The sequence below is a fragment of the Pipistrellus kuhlii genome, unplaced genomic scaffold, assembly GCF_014108245.1.
Source record: "Pipistrellus kuhlii isolate mPipKuh1 unplaced genomic scaffold, mPipKuh1.p scaffold_m20_p_20, whole genome shotgun sequence".
Taxonomy (NCBI): domain Eukaryota; kingdom Metazoa; phylum Chordata; class Mammalia; order Chiroptera; family Vespertilionidae; genus Pipistrellus; species Pipistrellus kuhlii.
In genome coordinates, this window is record NW_023425516.1 from 2,810,953 (window position 1) to 2,827,345 (window position 16,393).

At 41.7% G+C, this 16,393-nt stretch overlaps 1 protein-coding gene across 1 annotated transcript in view; it reads right to left on the minus strand.

Moving 5' to 3' along the window:
• The window catches only part of FBXW8 (F-box and WD repeat domain containing 8), a 109,504-nt gene that overhangs the window by 38,938 nt on the left and 54,173 nt on the right, over positions 1-16,393 (minus strand). The window contains exons 6-7 of the mRNA XM_036448888.2: positions 3,046-3,242; positions 51-257 (exon numbers count right to left, since the gene is read on the minus strand). Of these exons, the coding sequence (XP_036304781.1) occupies positions 51-257; positions 3,046-3,242 (404 nt within the window). The remainder of the gene's footprint in view (positions 1-50; positions 258-3,045; positions 3,243-16,393) is intronic.

The window sequence follows — 16,393 nt, forward strand, 5'->3', positions numbered from 1 at the left end:
AAAATATATTTAAAAAAAAAACAAAAAAAACCCAATGTTCTATTGTGTACCTTGTTTCCTTCGTGCACCCATCCTACACTCTTCACTCCAAAAGCAGCCTGGCTGGCCGAGACGTCCAGACAGGTGATGGGCTGCCCGAAGACGTGGTGCAGGGTTCTGGCAGAGTCGTCAGCCTTCAGCAGGTACACCAGATCCCCAGCAGCAGCCACTGCCACGGGGTACCTTTCAGTGTCTGGAACTATTTCAAGGTAGTCAACCTGGAAAGGATAAAGGTTGTTTAGTCCTGCAGGTTCCACATACAGTTCATCCTGACTTGGTCAAAAAGTCCACAGTTCCTCCTCCATGTCAAGGAGAAGACCAGCAACCCCACAGAAGACGACAGGCAGAGGGGCGGTTAACAGGAAATGACACACCGTTCTCATGCAAATGAAAAGATGCGTATCATGAAAGAAACACAGCACACTCCTAAATAGAGACTATAAAGTGAAAATTCTCAGAGGTACCATTTCCATCTGTCATACCAGGAAAGGTCACATCGTCTGCTGAGACACTGGCCTGCAAGTGAAGGGGACAACCACACGGTGGGCCCCACTCTGGCTGGTAGGATGTAATCGGGTCCAATGTCTAGAGAGGGAAATCGGGGGCACTTTCCACAATGTCAAGTGCACTTACGCTCTGACCCGGCAAGTTCCTTCCAGGACTTTCCTTACAAATAAACTCGCATTTATGTAAAACCATGTGTGCAGGTTACTGGCTAAAGCTTTACTTTTTCATCACTAAAAACTGGAAAATGCTAAACACGCATTAATAACGGACTACAAATAAATGACAGTCCATTTTGGCGCTGAAATACCACACAGTCTTGGGCAAAAAGCATGAAGACAGTCTTCATGAACTGATACTCATGGGATCATCTCTAAGGTGAATTTGGGCAGAGAGCAAGGAAGCAAGGTAACGGGATTCCCAGTGTGCTAACGTGTGTGCATGTGGGCAGAGGAAGGGTGTGATGTACTTGGCTTGTACGTGCATGAATCTTCTAATCATGGCTCCTTTCAAAGAGGCAAGAGTTGAGGGATGGGGTGCAAATGGTGTTACTCACTGTAAACTTTATTGGGTCTTTTAAATTCTGAACCCAGGCAGGTGTAATAGTTATTCAAAAGTGTCTTTAAACCAGAAACTGAATAAAATTCACTCAGTTTCAAATGAACAAAAATCACATTTTAACATCGGTGCAAATACCAAAATGCGTTGCTAAAAGATTAAAAGGATGTGAGTTACCCGCGCTCTCCAGGTTTCAATGCCATCGGGAGCAGGAAGGCCCCGGCCACAGCATTTTTGCGCCATGCCCTCCTCTCTCTCCACGTGTATGGGACGTCCCTTGGAGAATGATGTGCTTCTCTAGAGCCCTGAGTGCACACCTCCCAGCGTCGTTTACCGCAGGTTCTCACCTCCCTGAGCAACTTCTGAGAGCGCGACAGCAGGTGAGCCAAGCCATCCAATTATGAAAATCCACGGTGTAAAAGGACAGTACTGCCCTGAAAACAAGATAACCGAGCCCAAAGCGTGAAGGCTGAGGGCTGTCCAGGGGAGCTGGAGACAGAGAGCGAACATCTGGGCGGCTCTGCTAATCCTCGGCCCCTAGGACAAAGGATGAAGTTCTAGGCTAACATCGCAAACACGGGAGCGCTGCCACTGCGACTCGGGGAGCCTATCTGGGGAAGACAAAAGGACCCGGCGCTCCAGGCCAGGGGTGGCTGCCAGTGACGGGCAGCCGTGGCCACCCTCCCGCGGGCAGAAATAATACACGGAGTTTTACAGCACAAGCCTCCAGCTTGCCCCCTCTCTCCGGTCTACAAACCACTCCTTACTTTCCTGAGACTGACATCCTCAGCCCAGCCATTTCATTTCATCTTAATGTTGGGTTTTGGACAGACCAAGACGCTCTGATTGGCAGTGGCTGTGCCACTGCTGGGAGCTGTAAAACTACTTCAAAAAGCATCCAGTCTGTGCCAGGATGCCACCGATTGCCAAGGCAGGATTTACATTTTATAGAGGGACTCACATCTTAAGTAATTGTCTGAGTTCATATAATTATTGCTATTCTACTGTGTTCTTTAGTCAAAGACCAGATAATAAGCACGATGGTAGTTGTGAAAACAAATATGGCACTTTCACATTTTTCTAATAAAACCCAAGATGGGAAAACAGTCTCGGGCAGTTTTGGGGAACATTAAACCCAAATCGCTGAGGCTGGAGCATTGGAGGGACAAGCAGCTTGTGGAGGCGAGGCAGTAACACTCTGCTTTTTAGTTATTCAATCTAATAAATTCCCATCAGGAGGAAAGGGGGAGGAACAGGATTTGTTCCAGGTCAGGCCCTCAACTTATTCTTCAATGCTGGCTCTTCTGTTCACTCTCCTATTAGTGCCAAAATCAGGTTTATTGAAATTAAACCCAAATTCAGCACAGACTTAAACTTAAACAAATCACCTGCTACAACTGAACTCAGAAGCAAACTCCACTTTTTAAGAACTCTTTAAGGCTGGCTCAGCTTCACACATGACATCCTGGAACATGACACCGACTTATACCTATTTTCACATAGGAGCACTTTTACTTCCAGGTGAAAAAAACTTGGGGTGAAGAAAGTGGAGGATGGAATTCTCCTTGCCATAGGGATGGGATAATGTCACTGAACTCATTTTCACTTCTGTACAAGGCCTTAGATTTCGAGGGGTGGATGTCCTGTGAAAGCGGATGAGGCCCACAGCAATGGAAACGCAGCCCTGCAGTGAGCCCTGGGTCTGAATGACACCTCCTGCTCTGAGGCTGGGGCAGGTCCAGCCACTGCTCTAAGTTCCTCTTGGCTTCTTGGTAAACAGGGAAAATGACTGTACCTGTTTCACAAGGCAGTGGTGAGATTTACGGATGTGAGGCCCACAGGGAGTCCTGAGTGAATGGGAGCTGCCAACACCATTACTATTTGTTTATATTAGATTCAGAGGTTCTAAGAATGAAAAACAAAATGACCAGACTAAACGCTCACCAGTTTCTGAACTTCAAATTCTGCAGCTATTTGCCAATATCCTTCCTCGTTGGGATGCAACATCACAACATCGAAAGCAGAAGCCGTGGCAACAGTGGCATCTTCCTGGCTGAGGGCTAGTGCCTGGATTCTTGCATCGTGCTCAAAGCGGTGGATAGGATACTTTCCAGTCTTTAGATCCCAAATATTAAGAAATCCTATGGAGTAAAAAAAAAACACAATGTGGATAACTTTAAATTTAATTCAATGTGAAGTAAATTTTAAATTTACTTCATATGCACAATTATAAAATAACAATTGTTTAATGTAAAAAAATAAATAAATGATAAAATATTTGCATCACATATAACAAAGGGCCAATTTCTATGCTATATAATAACAGACTAATATGCAAATTGTCCCCTCGGGAGTTCGACCAAGAGTTCGATCGCTTGCTATGATATGCACTGATCACCAGGGGGTGGCACGGAACATGGCAGGCAACCCTCAGCAGCAGCAGGGCACTAAGGGAGCCAGGGAAGGAGGAGGCAGGGAGGCAGGGAACCTGATCAGCCCTGATCCCCAGCCAAGCCTAGGGGCCCTACCCGTGTACAGGATTTCGTGCGCTGGGCCTCTGGTTACATATAAAGGGCTTCTAAGATTCACTAAGGAAAAAAAAAACCTGAAAAGTGAGTGAAGGACATGAGTATGTTGTTCACAGAAAAAGAAACACAACCGACTCAAAAATAAAAATGTCAAAATTCACTCACAATTAGAAAAAGATACATAAAAACTATAATACAATACCATTTTTATCAGTCATATTGACAAAGATAAAAAAAATTTCATAAAATATTTTGTTCTTGAGAATTCAGGAAAATGCACTCTCAAATTGTTGGTGGGAATGTAAACTAATTCACATACTTTGAAGGCGATTGGATATTTATGAAATTACAAATGTATATAGGCTAGTCACTGTAATGCTTTTAATTATGTCAAAAAATTACAAGTTTTAAATATCCATGAATAGAGAGCTACTTAAATAATGTTACCTCCATACTTTGGAATTGAAATAAAATGACCAGTTAAAAAAGACTTTTTAAAAGAAATTTTTTTATTTTTTTAAAAAATTTCTTTATTGATTAAGGTGTTACATATGTGTATTTCCCCCAACACCCTCTACCTCCCCCCCACTACCACCACCACTCATGCCCTCACATCCCTGTTGTCTGTGTCCATTGGGTAGGTTTATATGCATGCATACAAGTCCTTTGGTTGATCTCTCCTCCTTACCCCAACCCTCCCCCTACCTTCTCTTGATGGTCTGATCAATGTTTCTGTCTCTGGATCTGTTTTTGTTCATCAGTTTATGTTGTTCACTATATTCTATAAATGAGTGAGATCATGTGATATAAATTTATCTTTCTCTGACTGGCTTATTTCACTTAGCATAATGCTCTCCAGTTCCATCCATGCTGCTGCAAATGGTAAGAACTCCTTTTTTACTGCAGCATAGTATTCCATTGTGTAGATGTACCACAGTTTTTTAATCCATTCATCTGCTGACAGGCACTTAGGCTGTTTCCAAATCTTAGCTATGGTGAATTGTGCTGCTATGAACATAGGGGTGCATATATCCTTTCTAATTGGTGTTTCCAGTTTCTTGGGATGTATTCCTAGAAGTGGGATCACTGGGTCAAATGGGAGTTCCATTTTTAGTTTTTTGAGGAAACTCCAAACTGTTCTCCACAGTGGCTAGACCAGCCTGCATTCTCACCAGCAGTGCACGAGGGTTCCTTTTTCTCCACATCCTCACCAGCACTTGTCATTTATTGATGATAGCTATTCTGACAGGTGTGAGATGGTACTGCATTGTCGTTTTGATTTGCATCTCTTAGATTGACTTTGAGCATGTTTTCATATGCTTCTTGGCCTTCCTTCTATCTTCTTTTGAAAATTATCTATTTAGGTCTGTTGCCCATTTTTGATTGGGTTATCTTCCTTTTGTTAAGATGTATGAGTTCCCTATAAATTTTGGAGATTAGGCCCTTATCAGATAGAACATTGGCAAATATGTTCTCCTATGCAGTGGGCTTTTTGTTTTGTTGATAGTTTCTTTTGCTGTGCAGAAGCTTTTTATTTTGATGTAGTCCCATTTGTTTATTTTCTCTTTAGTTTCCATTGTCCTAGGAATAGTATCAGTGAAGAAATTGCTTTGGCATATGTCTAAGATTTTGCTGCCTGTGGATTCCTCTAGTATTTTTATGATTTCCCATCTTATGTTTAAGTCCTTTATCCATTTTGAGTTTATTTTTGTGTATGGTGTAAACTGGTGGTCTAGTTTCATTGTTTGCATGTATCTGTCCAATTTTCCTAACACCATTTATTGAAGACAACTGTCTTGACCATTGTATGTTCATGCCTCTTTTGTCGAATATTAATTGAGCACAGTGGCTTGGGTCAATTTCTGGGCTCTATTCCATTGATCTATATGTCTGTTTTTGTGCCAGTACCATGCTGTTTTGAGAACAGGGCTTTATAATACAGCTTGAAATCTGTTATTGAGAGCCCCACCTACTTGCTCTTCTTTCTCAGGATTGCTGCAGCTATTTGGGGTCTTTTTTTATTCCAGATGAATTTTTGGAAAGTGCATTCTAGGTCTATGAAATATGCCATTGGTATTTTAATGGAGAGTGCGTTGAATCTACAGATTGCTTTGGGTAGTATGTTACACTGTTTTTGGGTTTTAAAAAATTTACGTGCGTGTACACACACACACACACACACACACACACACACACGTGGAATATCCTGGAAGGCCACACAAGAAACTATTAATGATAACTGGCCTCTAAGGAAATAAGCCAGAGGAAAGGAAGAAGAGCAGGGAGGAAGTTTCCTGTTACCTCCTTCTAGTAAATGATAAATACTAAAATGTTTTCCAAAAACTATCTTTACCAAGAAGTGAATTTTTTAAAATGTTTTCATGCAAAAAACCCTAAGAAGAATTAATTGCTGTGTAGTGCTAACATAGAGAGTTAACTCCTTCTACTTGTCCATTCCTGCAACAAATAAGCACTGAGCACCTGTTCTAGGCCAGGCCCTGCTCTAGACGCTAGCAATGCCTGAAAACAGCCATTAAAAGTAGTCTACATCCTTCCTCACCACCTCCTTCTTCTAGACTACCCCTGGCCGTGGTGCTTTATTGTGCACAGTTGTAAAAACCCAAGCTTGACTTTGCCACACTGGTTAAAAACCGACTTTACAATCCACCCTCTCCCCAGCACCTTGACTGCTGCTACACACATTGTCCTCTTACACACACTGGCCATGTCTCCACCTTTCTCAAACTGTCTATGGCGCTGCTCTCCAAGTGTGGGCCCAGACCATCAGGATCCCTGGGGCTTGTTAGAAAAGCAGATTTTCAACTGGAGCAAAAGCTTGAGTTTGAGAACCAGCGGTCTATAGGACTTTCAGTCCCCTACAGATATATACTTTTCTGTATTTGCAATACAACTGATTCTTTTTCTTACCAAATCATTTCTTTACGATCCCAAGCTAGTTCTTTTCCCTCAAAGGTTTACCCAAGAAAAGAACTACTTTCTGTAGATGCTGGATAATGGTTTGTTCCAATTCCAACTAATTTTATTTTTTCAAAATTCACAGAAACAATCTGTGGAGATAACACAGTCCATGGCTATTTCTTTGAGTTCAGATCCAGCTCCACACGCCAGCTGAAGGCCTTGAGTTGAGTTATATAAAGCAGTGAGCCTGTTTCCTAACCTGTAAAACTGAAGATAACATTACCTACTACCCAGGGCTGTTGGGTACATTAGAGGAGATAAACCACATAAAATGCTGGAGACAGACCAATCATTTATTTTTATGTATTCTACAGTTCCTACTGTGCATAAAGCATTTTTAATCTATTAATAACACTAATTTCCTCTATTGCTCATCCATAAATCCAGTCCTATTACCTACAGCTTCCTACTGCCTAAAACAGATGTAGCTCCTCCTGTTTCTTCTCTTTGTGATCCATCTTCCCATCTTTTTTCTTGCCTTGTACTTTTGTCTTTAAATGATAAATTATTTGAACTTATGAACTCACTATGAAGTATGCTTCAGCACTAAATAAATATTGTCAGAAGAAAATAATACTTTTGGGTTCTTTGCCAGACTTTCAAACTGTCAGTAGACTTAAGTAGGTGACTACAAACCAAAGCAGAGCTTTTGAGTAAAATAGGATGTTCAATATCTGAAGTACAAGAATTATGATAAACTTGGGGGATAAGCAAATCACAAAGGCTCTACAGCACATTCCCTGGCAAATATTCTGGTAAATTCTTTCCCTTCTGACTCGAAGAAACAGACGTGGAATAGAAAACGCTAATAGCTCTGCACATAAAATAGGAGACAGGTGCATTCCAAGATGCACCTCTTGCAAATATTTCTGCGTGGCATTTGTTGGAAACCTCACAATCAGCAGTAGAAAGAAATGAGAGTTGCTTCTTGCAAGGGTTTTTCAAGCACGCAGACACTGTCATCTATCTACTTTCACCCAGTGCTCACTTCGTCTTGGGAGGAGCATCCATCCTTATCCTCATTTTACAAAAGAGAAGAGACAGAAGCTCCGAGTGGTTAAACAACTGTCCAAAGCAACTAGGTACATGATGAGGCTGGGCTGGAAGTTAGCTAGAAACGTGTAGGATGAGCAGCTGCAATTACAAGTGCATAAAAAAACTGTGAGATCGATGAGTAACTGACGTCAACTCACCCTGTGTTCTGCCAAGTGTGGAAGTTATTCAACCACAGCTCACTCTAAGCACACATGGAGTTTATCTATAAACACATTTTTCATTATTAATCAAGTATTGGTTTTGTTGGCATCATTTTTCCAACAGAATTGTATGCAATAAAATAGGCTTCCCCACAGGTTGAGTTTCACAGAGCTATCCTAAGAAGTGCCTTTTGGAAAATACATGCTAGGGCCCCATCAATTTAATTCTCTCTGAATGCTTATAGTGCCATCATCTTTGTTATTTTCTCTATTTCAACTGATCAGTATAGAACTTGGTCAGCTCCTCACCAGTCAATGGTGCCAGTATCATCTGCAAGTCCTCCAGGACCACTTTATGGTGCATAAAATTTAGGACTGTTATGTCTTCTTGATGAATTGACCCTTTATTATATGAATATCCCTTATCCTGGTTATACTCTTTGCTCTGAAATCTACTTTGTCTGAAACTGACAGAGCCATTCCAGCATTCTTTGGATTAATGTTAGCATGGTATACATTTTTTGTCCTTTCACTTTGCTGTGTCTTTATATTTAAAGTGAGTTTCTTATGAATGGCTTATAGTTGGTCTTCCTATTAAATGGTGTGTTTAAACTATTTATCTTTAACGTGACTACTGGTAAAGATGGGCTTAACCTATCATTTTTCTATTTGTCCCATTTGTTCTTTGCACCTTTACCCACTCTTTTTCTGTTTTAATTCTTTTGTTGGCTTATTAGCCAAAACACTTTGCTGTGTTATTTCAATGGTTGCTTTAGGATTTTTAACATACACCTGTAACTTACCACAGTGATATTATATCACCTCTCACATGTAAGAACTTCCCAGCAGCTACTTCCATCTCCTCCCTCCCAGGCTTTGTGCTACTGTTGTCATACTTTTTTTTTTTTTTAATATATTTTATTGATTTTTCTTACAGAGAGGAAGGGAGAGAGATAAAGAGCTATTGTAGAAACGTCGATGAGAGAGAAACATCGACTAGTTTCCTCTTGCACACCCCCTACTGGGGATGTGCCCGCAACCAATATACATGCCCTCGACTGGAATCGAACCCGGGACCTTTCAGTCCGCAGACAGACACTCTACCGCTGAGCCAAACCGGTTTCGGCTATTGTCATACTTTTTATTTCTACATGTTATAAAACCCACATACACTGTTATTTTTATATAAACAGACAATTATCTTTTAAAATAAAGGAGAAAAGCAATTTGTTATTTATCAGTGTAATTACCACTTCCAGTGCTCCTGCAATATCACTTTTATTAAATCCTGCAGCTTCTCTAAGACTTGCAACTTCACTTTGCAACTATTCTGTTGGATATTTGACTCAAAAACACGTGGGCAAGGTGGACAGGAACAGACACAGCAGCCAACAGGGAGGGACTGTTATGTCCTCTTTGAGAAAAGCTAATTTTATAACCAGCTGATTAACAGTTGTACTAAAGGTCCAGTGCATGAAATTCATGCACTCAGATGGGGAGGAGGAGGGGGTCCCTTAGCCCAGCCTGTTCCCTCTCGCAGTCCAGGAACCCTGGGGGATGTCCAACTGACAGCTTAGGCTTGCCACAGGCCAGCCAGCAGTCAGCAGTCAGACATCCTTAGTATTGCTATGGAGGCCAGCTGTGAGCCCAGCTGAGCAGCACTCCCCCTGTGGGAGCACAGTGACCACCAAGGGGCAGTTCCTGTGTTGAGCATCTGCCCCCTGGTGGTCAATGTGTGTCATAGTGACTTGTCGTTCTGCCATTTGGTCTATTTGCATATTAGGGTTTTATTATATATAATAGTATAACCTGTGACTACTTTTACAACCTCAAATATTCAGAACAGTAAAAACTTGAATTATAAGACTGTTTTATAGCAATGTCACAGGTTATCATTCACGTTAACCAAAATGAAGCCAAAAATAAATTAATGCAACAACACATTCAACAAGTACCTGCTGAGCCCTGCTCTGAGCCAGACACCATCCTAGACACTGGGAAACCACAGAGCACACATCAAAACAAAGCAAAGAAGTCCCTGCCTGCATGGAGCTGACACTCTAGTGGCATCCACCCAGCATCTCACGTCGGGGGGGACATAAAAAGGACACGATACCTATTCTCACAACATAAAACTCACACTGAAGAGAACCCTAAGCATTTTAATAACTAAAATATAGCAGAGACATATATACAAAGTGCAATAACACAATACAGAAGCTTAACTTTTTGTCATGTCGCAGAATTTTAAGATCCCAAAGAGCAGCAGCTAATTTTCCCAAATATTTCAGGTTGAACCGGGTCCCCGTCCACTTCCTGCATTAAGGAAGAAGTAATCAAAGCCGATCAGAAACAGGTGGTGATCCTTAAAATCGATGGGAATTCATTCTTTAACATATTGCAGACACAGGATAACACAGATATGGCTTGATATTGTGTGGCCTTATGAAGTGGCAGGACTGTGTCCCTTTTCTGCTACATTCCTGACTGGGAAGTGAATTCAGAATACTGAACATAGTTGAAAGCCAACAAAGGTTTGCTGAGCACTCTCTTATTTTGAGCATATGGTTGTGAGGAACAGAAATCCACTGACATGGCTTAGATACAAAAGAAAACTCACTGGGAAGGAATGGGACTGCCTATGGAACCTGAAGGCAGGAAGTATGGGAACCAGGAACAACCGGAACCGAGGCAGTTATGTGTCTCACCACGTATCTTACTCTGCTTCTCTCTCAACTGTCTCAACCTTCTCTGCCTCCACAAACCAGCTTGCCCTTTCCCAGCTCCATGAAGTCATCGACTCCATGCACACACCTGACACTGAAAATCTGAGGCCCGACCGGCTCATCCTGTCCATGAAGCAGCTGCTCCCAGGCCAGGGTCCTCATCCTTGTCCAACCAGCGGAGGCCAAAAGACTCGTTCAAGTATGTGAACATGCTGCCTCTAGAGAAACTGCGGAGGGACCTCAAAGCAAGGACACCCTGGAAGCTGTCCACTACATTCATTCTGCCTGCCAGGCCCAGTAGAAATGAAACCTCAGCAAATGCAAAGGGAGGGTCTGTGTAGTTCTTTACTGGCGACTTAAGACGTATGCTATTGCTATCATTCCCTGAGCCAGGCAGAACCCCTAAGAGCTGGGGTTTAGGGGCCCCACTTGCCCAGCACTGGGAAAACTAAAAGGGGAGATGGTGTTTCTCTTTCTCCCCAATAAAACCTCAATAGCTAGACCAGGGGTGGGGAACGTCCAGCCCAAGGGCCGTATAAGACCTGAAAAATCATTTGGTCTGGCCCTGCCAAGGCATGAGGGGTAAGTCAATTAAATGTTTGACCAAATATAACCGGCTAATTTTTAAGCTGATAATTTTGTATGGTCCACGAATGATGTTATAAATATCCAAATGGCCCTGGGCAGAGAAAAGGTTCTCCACCTCTGAGCTAGATGAAAGATGCTGGGACCCAACAATTTCGCTGTTTTTATCTACGAAAAGGATGCAGACAAAAGAAAAAGGTTCTCTCTAAACAATATGGAAGAAAACAATGAGTGAAGGCTATCAGCCCAATCCAGTAGACAAGAGGGCCTGGCAGTCCCACCTTGACAAGGGGTAGCAGGGCTGAAGGAACTCCTGGTTCACTCTAGACAAGCAACAGTCATTAACGATGACATGAGTAACGATGGCCAGTCTTTTGAGGAGACATAAAGCCTGCTCAGCAGCTGTGGACGGGCACCCATGCCAGTTTGTAGCATGGCCCTCCCGCCTCCCCAAGGAGGCCAGCCAGAGTGTGGTAATGAAACTGCACATAGTAGAAATGGGCTCTAAATGAGTTTACACTGATTTATGCTAGCTTTTGTAAAGATGACTCGATATCAGGAAAGTGCTACCACTGTGAAATAATGTCGACGATCCTTAAGACCTCCGCCTAATGGTACTTGCACAGAATATTTATATTCCTCATCATGGGAACAAGGACCATAATGGATACCATTTTTGTTTTATTAGGGATGCATATTTAAATTAATCTGCTATTTGCCTAAACAATTAGCTGCTTCTGTTTGTGTGCACAAAGCCAAAATTGCAATTAGGCTTCCATCAAAAAGATAAGTCCCAACTAAAACTGTCCCGGTGGAGTCATAAGAGCTCAGGGCAGAACTTTCCAAAATTACTTTTTAGCATAATGGTAATTATGTTAATTGCTTGAAAGGTAAATAACTGCTGAACTGGTTTTGGAAAGAAAAAAAAAAACCTACACAGTTGGTGTTGCCCCTCCCCTTTAATCTTTTTCATGCACCATAAAATTTAAAACAGGTTACCAGTTTAGGAAGCCAGAGACTGGTCACTTCATGCACTAGTCTGTCCTAGTGCTTTCCTAACTAGAACTTCTTTTAGCCAGCAGCTTCTACTCTCGAGCTGGCGCAATAATACCTGAGGCTTGGCCTCGCTTCACAATAGTTAAGTAGACAGGATCAATTAACTGCAGTTCAGAGACACGGAATGAAGCTGACTATTTATAAAGACAGCTGGCATCCTCCATTTCCACCATGTGCATAAACACTTGTGTGTCAAAAATTAAGGAGTCGAAAGAAATCCTGCAACAAGAGGAAAGGCATTTTAACAAAAATGTTAACTATACCCACAGCACTCACTAAGCGTGCACCTCTTCATTAAGCTCATAACACATCGCTATGCAGTGAGCACCAGGGACGTAAAGGTGGCATAAGTCTGAGAGGACAAAATCATTTGCTTTCATGGAAGAGGTGGCCCGGGGGTGATGAATATCAGTGCAAACAAGGGTCATGGTGCTGCACCCACCGTGCATGTCATACTCCACATTCCAGCTGCACAAGCTCCAAAGCCAACTCTGTTCCTTAAAAAACAACAACAACAAACAAGCAAAAACACCAATAAGTAATGAAGCATTCTGGAAGCTGCATTTTAGACTTGACAAGTAAGAAATCTGGAGAATCAGGGGCCAAGCGGGTTGGAGGGGAAAGCACACTTACTTATGCTATATATATTTTGGTACTATTTGTTTTTGTACATGTAATACTATAAATTATAAATTTCTTATAACCTGTTTACACATCCTTATAGTGTTATGATTAGTAATGGGATATTTTGATTATTTATTATTCCAATCTTGATTTGCATAATTTTATAATATTTAACTCTGATGTACACAATTAAAATCTCAAATTCTACTTCTGACCCATCAATGAGTTAAGGTGAAATCAATTCCAGAACATTCCACAACATTACCACCACCTCCCTGGGTCAGACCAGGCAGGACAGCCCAGCACAGGGCCTAGACCAGGCTGGCATTCAGGCTTAGACACCTTGTTCATTCATTCTCATTCTCTCTCTTTCTCTCTCCTTACTGGTATAAAGAATATATGCCTAGCCCTAACTGGTTTGGCTCAGTAGATAAAGCGTCAACCTACAGATTGAAGGGTTCCAGGTTTGATTCCGGTCAAGGACATTTACCTTGGTTGTGGGCACATCCCCAGTAGGGAGTGTGCAGGAGGTAGCTGATCGATGGTTCTCACCTCCAACTGCCCTCCCTTGCTTGCCTGATCACCCACAACTGCCCTCCCTTGCAGACCTGGTGCCTTACAACTGCCCTCCCCTGCTGGCCATCTTGTGGTGGTCTCCTTGTGTTCACATGGGGCACCCATCTTGTATGTTGGAGTGATGGTCAATCTGCTTGTTACTTTTTTATTAGATAGGATAGAGGCCTGGTGCACAGGTGGGGGCCAGCTGGTTTGCCCTGAAGGGTGCCCTGGATCAGGGTGGGGGTTCCCTTGGGGCATGGGGTGGGCTGGGTGAGGGGCCTGTGGTGATTTGCAGGCCGACCACGCCCCTGGCAACCCAAGCAGAGGCCCTGGTATCTGGGATTTATTGACCTTCTACAATTGAAACTTTGTAGTCTGGAGCGGAGCCAAGCCTTCTGCTTGCTCCGTGGCTGCCACCATTTCTGTTTGGATTTGTTTAACTTCTATAATTGAAACTTTGTAGCCTTGAGTGGAGGCCTAGAACGGCAAGAGCAGGCAGAAAGCTTGGCTTCTTCCATTGCCTGGAAAACCCAAGCCTCCCTCCTGCTCTCTGTAGTGGCAGCCATTGGTTGGGGTTAATTTGCATGCTCACTCTATTTGGTTGGTGGGTGTGGTTGGTGGGCATGGCTTGTGGGCGTAGCAGAGTGGTGGTTAATTTGCATATTACTCTTTTATCGTGTTTCCCCGAAAATAAGACCTAGCGTGTGGAGAGATAAGACATCCCCTGAAAACAAGACCTAGTGCAACTTTGGGAGAAAAAATTAATATAAGACACTGTCTTATTTTCGGGGAAACAGGGTATATTAGATAAGAATATTCATGAGGAATATCAATCTGTATTTTACTTATTTTCATGTATCAGTTATACCTTTTTTTTAATCTAATTTTAGCATCAAGGCAATGTTAGCCTCATAAGTTGAGTTGGGAAGTGTTCCTTCTAGTTTAGTTTATTTAAGTACATAACGTTGGCATTATTTCTTCCTTAAATGCTTGATAGAATTCACCAGTAAAGTCACAGAGCTTGCAGCTTTGTATAAAATTTCTAATTTAGAAATTCAACTTTTTTAATGAAAATGAAGCTATTTCATTTTTCTTTTTACGTGATTTTTAGTAGTTGTGTCTTTCAAAAAATCAATTTATCCATTCCATCTAACTGGTTGAATTTAATGGCATAAAGTTGTCTAAATATTTCATTATAGTATTTTTACCATTTGTAGTCTCTGTAATGATGTCCCCCTCTCCTACATTCTTGATGTTGGCAATTAATTTCTTTCCTCTTTTTTTCCTGATCACTCTGGCTAGTATTTATTAATTTGATTGATCTTTTTAAAGGAACCAGTTTTCTGTTTCATTGACTTTTCTGTATTGTTTTTCTCTCTCTTCTATTTGATTTCTGCTCTTTTTAAAAATATATATATTTTATTGACTTTTTACAGAGAGGAAGAGAGAGGGATAGAGAATTAGAAACATCATTGAGAGAGAAACATTGACCAGCTGCCTCCTGCACAACCCCTACTGGGGATGTGCCTGCAACCAAGGTACATGCCCTTGACCAGAATCGAACCCGGGACCTTTCAATCCTCCGGCCGATGCTCTATCCACTGAGCCAAACCGGTTTCGGCGTGATTTCTGCTCTTAATGTTATTACTTTACTAGAGGCCCAATGCACAAAATTTATGCAGGGGGTTCAGCCCTCACAGCCCCAGCTGCCTCGGCTGGTCCTCGCAGCCCTGGTTTCCTCTGGAAGGTCGTCCAGACAGTTGTTCTGCTGTTCAGTCTAATTAGTATATTAGCTCTTTATTATACAGGATTCCTTACACTTATTTTGTTTTTCCTTTTTCTAGTTTCTTAAGGTAAACAGTTATGTTGTTTTGAGACTTTTTCCTTTCTAATGAAGCACCTAACACCATAAATTTCCCTCTAAGTACTGCTTTAGCTACATCCCATACATTCATCCAGTTCAAAATATTTGCTGATTTCTTCTGTTCTTTAGAAGGAGTATTCTGTTTAATTTTCAAATATTTGGAGACTATCATCCCTGCCTCAGCCCAGGAATCAGCCATTTCTGCAAGTAGCCTGGCTCCTTTCAGTAGAGAGTGATATTTTCAAGATCTAAGCACTAGGTGAGCTCATTGCTATTAGGCTGGTTGCTCCTTTTATACCTTCTCTGCAAACAAAGCTAGGATATACATGAACATATATGCTTACACACACATACACATTTCTATTTACTTCTCTGTTTACACTGAAAATCATGAATTTTATGGACACTTCCTATTCCTATTCTGCCCCACAGGGCTCATTCTGAGTACCTCCTTTCCCTATCTGTACCTCCCTTCTCCAATAAGAAGAAAACGGGCTCCCATCATCCTCAATATACGTACCTGCCCAATCTCCCTATATGCTGTACCTCCCGAACACGCCGGCCACGGCCTCACTCAGACTCTGCTGCACCTGTCCCTGGCCTCACTGGGCTGCCTTCCTACTCCATGTGCCTGCGTAATGGTGTTTTAACTAAAAAGGCAGGCACATTTTGCTTTTAAAACAAGAATATATTCCACAAATATATGTACTCCTGCTTTAAAAGAGCTCTAGGGTTTCAGATGAAATAAATGCTACAACCAAACTTGTCAGTACTGAAAAGGAAATTAAATTCTCTGACTTAAAATTTGATTATTTTCTTCCAAAAAACAAATTCATGCTTGGTTTTCATTAGGTAAATTTAAGAACTTGGACAATTTATTTCTCGAGTTTCAGCTATCTCCTCAAAGCTTCTCTGTGCTATTCACTGCTCCTTTTGGTTTTTAAGCTTTTACTACAGTTAAGCTTACTTTGAATTTATATATCAAACTGTCTTATTAAACATCAGTGTTCGGTAAAGCCATCCAATAAGCCAAAGGATTAACATCAAATCTTATATCATAAATTCAATGTATCACTTTTTTTCTGCATGAGAAAATTATTTCAAATTATTTTCACTAGTAACTTCAAAACTTCATAGTGATACTAAAATTGATCACCTGCTAGTCTGTGCCTACAG